The sequence below is a fragment of the Sinocyclocheilus grahami genome, unplaced genomic scaffold, assembly GCF_001515645.1.
Source record: "Sinocyclocheilus grahami isolate Dianchi unplaced genomic scaffold, SAMN03320097.WGS_v1.1 scaffold650.1, whole genome shotgun sequence".
NCBI lineage: Eukaryota > Metazoa > Chordata > Actinopteri > Cypriniformes > Cyprinidae > Sinocyclocheilus > Sinocyclocheilus grahami.
Genome location: NW_015505829.1, coordinates 559,473 through 563,848, shown reverse-complemented (window position 1 = coordinate 563,848; position 4,376 = coordinate 559,473). Strand labels below are relative to the sequence as shown.

Below are 4,376 nucleotides of genomic sequence, written 5' to 3'. Positions count from 1 at the left end.
TCCTTATTTTTTCAGAATAATTCCTCTTTGTCACTCTGATCTCCTTTTCCAGTGTGTATTTAGCCTGTTTATACAAGACATTTATCCCCCTTCCTGTAAGCATCTTCTTTGGCCTGACGGAGCTGTCTGAGTTTTGCAGTGAACCATGGTTTGTCATTGTTGTAAGTTAAATGAGTCCTGGTAGGAATGCACATGTCTTCACAGAAACTGATATAAGATGTTACCGTCTCTGTGAGCTCGTCCAGATCGGTGGCAGCAGCTTCAAAAACACTCCAATCAGTGAGGTCAAAACAAGCTTGTAAATCCTGCTCTGCTTCATTAGTCCATCTTTTTACAGTCCTTAATACAGGTTTAGCTGATTTCAGTTTCTGCCTGTAGGTCGGTATTAGATGAACTAAACAGTGAGCAGAGAGCCCCAAAGCTGCCCGTGGAACAGAGTGATATGCATTCTTTATTGTGGTGTAACAGTGATCCAATATATTACTGTCTCTGGTGGGACATGTGATGTGCTGTCTGTATTTTTGGCAGTTCACGGGAGAGATCGCTTCCCCCGTCTGCGCGTCCTGAAGCGTTTGATCAGCGCTGCAGCTCCCCCGACAACAATGTCCAGCAAAAAATCAGAATAGTCGAAAACCGGTGAAATATCGGGTGGTGTGTACTTCCGAATGTCCAGCAATTCGTCTCTGGTGAAACTGATTGCAGGGATATAACTAAAGACAGGACAAACTAACAAAAACATAAAAACAACTGCAGAGCACGCCACGGAGGCAGCCATCAGCGTCGGCGCCATCTTACATACATCGAGGACAAAGAGGACATGTCCGGGGAAAAGAGGACGTATGGTCACCCTAATTTATTGGTAATCGATGTATTCTTTTTAAAGTAGCATATAGAACATATTTTCTGCCTCATTCTGTGACAAGAAGCCTCATCAGATAACAAAAGGAAGCATTTGACTGGTGTTGTGGAGTAAAAAGGTTATAATTTTCTCTTTTGTAGGACAACAGGTTTAGAAATGTGAATACAAGGGAGGTTTAGCTTTAGGCATTTTAATTTAAGCATGTTTAGCTTAGTTAACAGAAGGCTACCCGCTGCCATCAGAGCAAGTGCTCTCATTTACCGAGTTGTGCTTTTAAGTCTGAATGTGAAAACAACATGGACACTCTCGTTACTACAAAGATGTGTTGGATTTGTATTATTAGAGCTTTCCGACTTGAGTTCACGTGCATTTTCTCAGTCGGAAAATTATTTTTCAGTGATGATGCTTCTTACGTCCGTTTCGGAGAACCAGAGGACAAATATTTCAATCGATCGCTCAGGCATGGCACCGAAATCTGCGTTCGGATTCAGTTCTAGTACATACCAGTTACAAAGTTACCGGTGCCATATTGGTACCGGGTTTCGGTACCCAACCCTACTGCTAAGTAGTGATTGTGTTTTTCAGCAATACAGTGCACCCTTAATTTACAGAGAAAAGAAGGTCCGGGAAAAAATATGCAGATGGAAAAATCTCCATACAAATTATTTGTGAATTTTTATTTTTTCTACTTGTTACTTTGCACTTTTTGTTAGAAAATGTTTATTTACTATTTATTCAGGTATCTAATATTTTGATACTTAATTTCCATGATCTAAATATTTTGAAGAATTAAAAGTTTGTTGTCATTCGAAAGTGTGTGTTGGCCTTCTTGCATTATTATGCTTTTATATTATGATTATATATTCAGTGGCATAAAATGGTCTTAAAATTACAATAATATTGTTTACCGCAATTATTTCTGGGGCAATATATCGCACAACAAAAAGTTGTTATCGTGACAGGCCTATTTAGTACAGGTTTACTCAAAACCCAGAAGACTGTGACTGGATAATACAGTCAGAAAGGAAGAGCGGTCCACCCTGTTCGAACCTTCAGTATAAGGTTCCTAATTCTTAATAAAGAATGGTGATACATTCCACAATTCTCTTGTCGGTCCGAGCTGAGAATTGTTTGGTGGAGTCCAGAACTCTGACTTATAGTTTGTCAACACTTTATGCACCCAGAAGACATGCCCATTGAACTAAACTGAATAACAGTAGGTAATGTTTCCTGGAAGTGGTAACCCTATTTGTGCATGAAACATTTAGATTTTTTAAATCATACTCCCTTTATTTCAATCGGAACATAACTGACGTGACATGCATTACGTAAGATTAGTACTGTGTGAAGAATTTCTTCAAGTCATGAGGTGACCTTGAGAAGAAGTGCATTTTATTGTAAAATACTTTTAGCATGAGTAAAGGCTGAAAAATAAAATCAAGCCTGCAAATATTATGCACTGTTAAATTTCACATCAGTCTTTCCTTTCATTTAGACACATAATAACATTACATGCTTCTATGTCAAGGACTTTTCTAACTTGTTTTCAATGTTTCACTGTCTCTGGTGAGTTCTTTTAATAAACTCCGTCCCTGAGCTTCACTCTACGGCATTGTTTTCATCATCCGTTGCTTTTTCTGTTTTCCACTTATATCCTTTCTCATACAAGCCTATTCTGACACACTTGAATTGGAGAAATCAACTTCCTTCCCAAGCCCTGTAACCCTTCCTAGTTTACACAGTTGTATAATTATAATGACTTTCAATCATTTAAATCTTATTAATTCAAATATAATTCATGTTAAAATATTTATCACATGCCTTAGAGAAGGTAATGACGTGTAATGGAAAGGATTTTTTTTTCTCCATGCACTGGAGAAAAGTCGTGGCCTTGCTAACACAAAAGATTAGCTAGTAGTAAATTAAATATGACATTTTTAAAATATAGATATAGAGAGAGATTCCTCAATGACTTCTAATTCTTATAATAATCAAAGATAAACCTTTTTGAGAAACTAACTTTTTTGGAAATAATCTGAAATGTAAATAACATGAAAAATAAACTTTTATTTAAATGGTATAGAAGGGAAGTTTTTATTTATTTTGTATAACTTTTAGCCTGGAGTTGACAGCAGGCCATAATCAACTTGAGCGTCACGTGACTATCATAGCTTCCTGGAAGCATCAAAACAAAGCGGTTAATCTTGACAATTCATCTATTAACATTGAAAATGTATCTTTATATCAAACAAATCCTTCCATAAAATCCTTTATGTCCGACACTGACAATGAAATCCCAAGCAATTCATACAACCGACCCAGTTGAAACTAGCTACTTGATACAGTAAGTGACCCCTTACCTACATTCGCTTGCTGAAAAAGATTCGACCTGCACATTCATGTGAGTGTGATAATCAGGTATCAAGAAACTTAATCAACATTAATCTCGCCAGAGAATAGTACATTTGTTAAAGACACAATACAATAGCACGCGGTCATATCTACCTTTCTCAAAGATGCCTTTAATGCAAAATGTTCCTCTGTGTAGAGAACATGATCGATATTTTCAGTAGAAACGGATGCTTTCGGATTGGAGGACGCTTTTTCTGACAACTGCCGTTTGTTGCAGACAACAGTTGTTTTGAGTAAACTGCGATTCAAAGCCAAACTGAATCTCAAGACGCGCAGTGCCATTCTTACTGAACTCAAAAGTGTTGACATGCGCATGCGCAGTAGCCTCACGTAAAATTAGAACTCGAATACACAGTAATGCTGTCAGCGCTTTATCAAGATTACTGTAGTTAACATATTTATAGTTATACATTAAAACTGTGGTAAATGGGCAATGATCAAATGAAACAAGATCCATATGTATTTATTCAATATTTATTAAATGTAGTAGCCTAGTTATGGTATTTTGGCAGTTACCACTGTGGTACAATTAGTACATTTAATTAATTAACAAGAAAGTATGACCTTTTGTCTGAACCGTTATGACAAACTGCTTTAGCACGTGAAGTAAAGTTTTCTGTAAAATTAGGTTTACTCTTAAGGCTAATGTGAATTTTAAACCAAATCCATTATGACAAAAATTTCAGTCAGAAGCTGTAGTGGCCCTTTGCCAAGTAATGTGATTTTATTGAATAGCTAAAATATTCCGCCTTGATTTATCATGTGAATTACAAGCTCAAACATTCCACTTTTTTGTTTTGTCACACAGATGTTACCCTTTGGCTGGCTGGCTGCCTAAGAAAGAAATACATGCATTAGTCCATCAAGCAAGTCTCTGGTGATCAGTGCCCAATGGTAGTCTGATTTATTACAGCACTTCAAAGAGGAATACACAACATATTAGGGTCCAGATCCTGGGGACTCATTTACAAGGGATAAAAAAGCCATTTAGAGTTAATTGAACATCTATCCATGTTTGTGATTGTCCTTTTTCATGGATTCCAGCTATGATTCAATTTTAGCAGGTGTCCATGGGCAGCAATGAACACTAAACTGTAAAAGTTGG

At 37.0% G+C, this 4,376-nt stretch overlaps 1 protein-coding gene across 1 annotated transcript in view; it reads right to left on the bottom strand.

The window, feature by feature from the left end:
- LOC107558587 (probable acyl-CoA dehydrogenase 6) overlaps positions 1–4,370 on the bottom strand; it is a 27,341-nt gene extending 22,971 nt beyond the window's left edge. The window contains exon 1 of the mRNA XM_016242247.1: positions 3,365–4,370. Within this exon, the coding sequence (XP_016097733.1) occupies positions 3,365–3,586 (222 nt within the window). The 5' untranslated portion in view covers positions 3,587–4,370. The remainder of the gene's footprint in view (positions 1–3,364) is intronic.
- Positions 4,371–4,376: the final 6 nt, after the last annotated feature.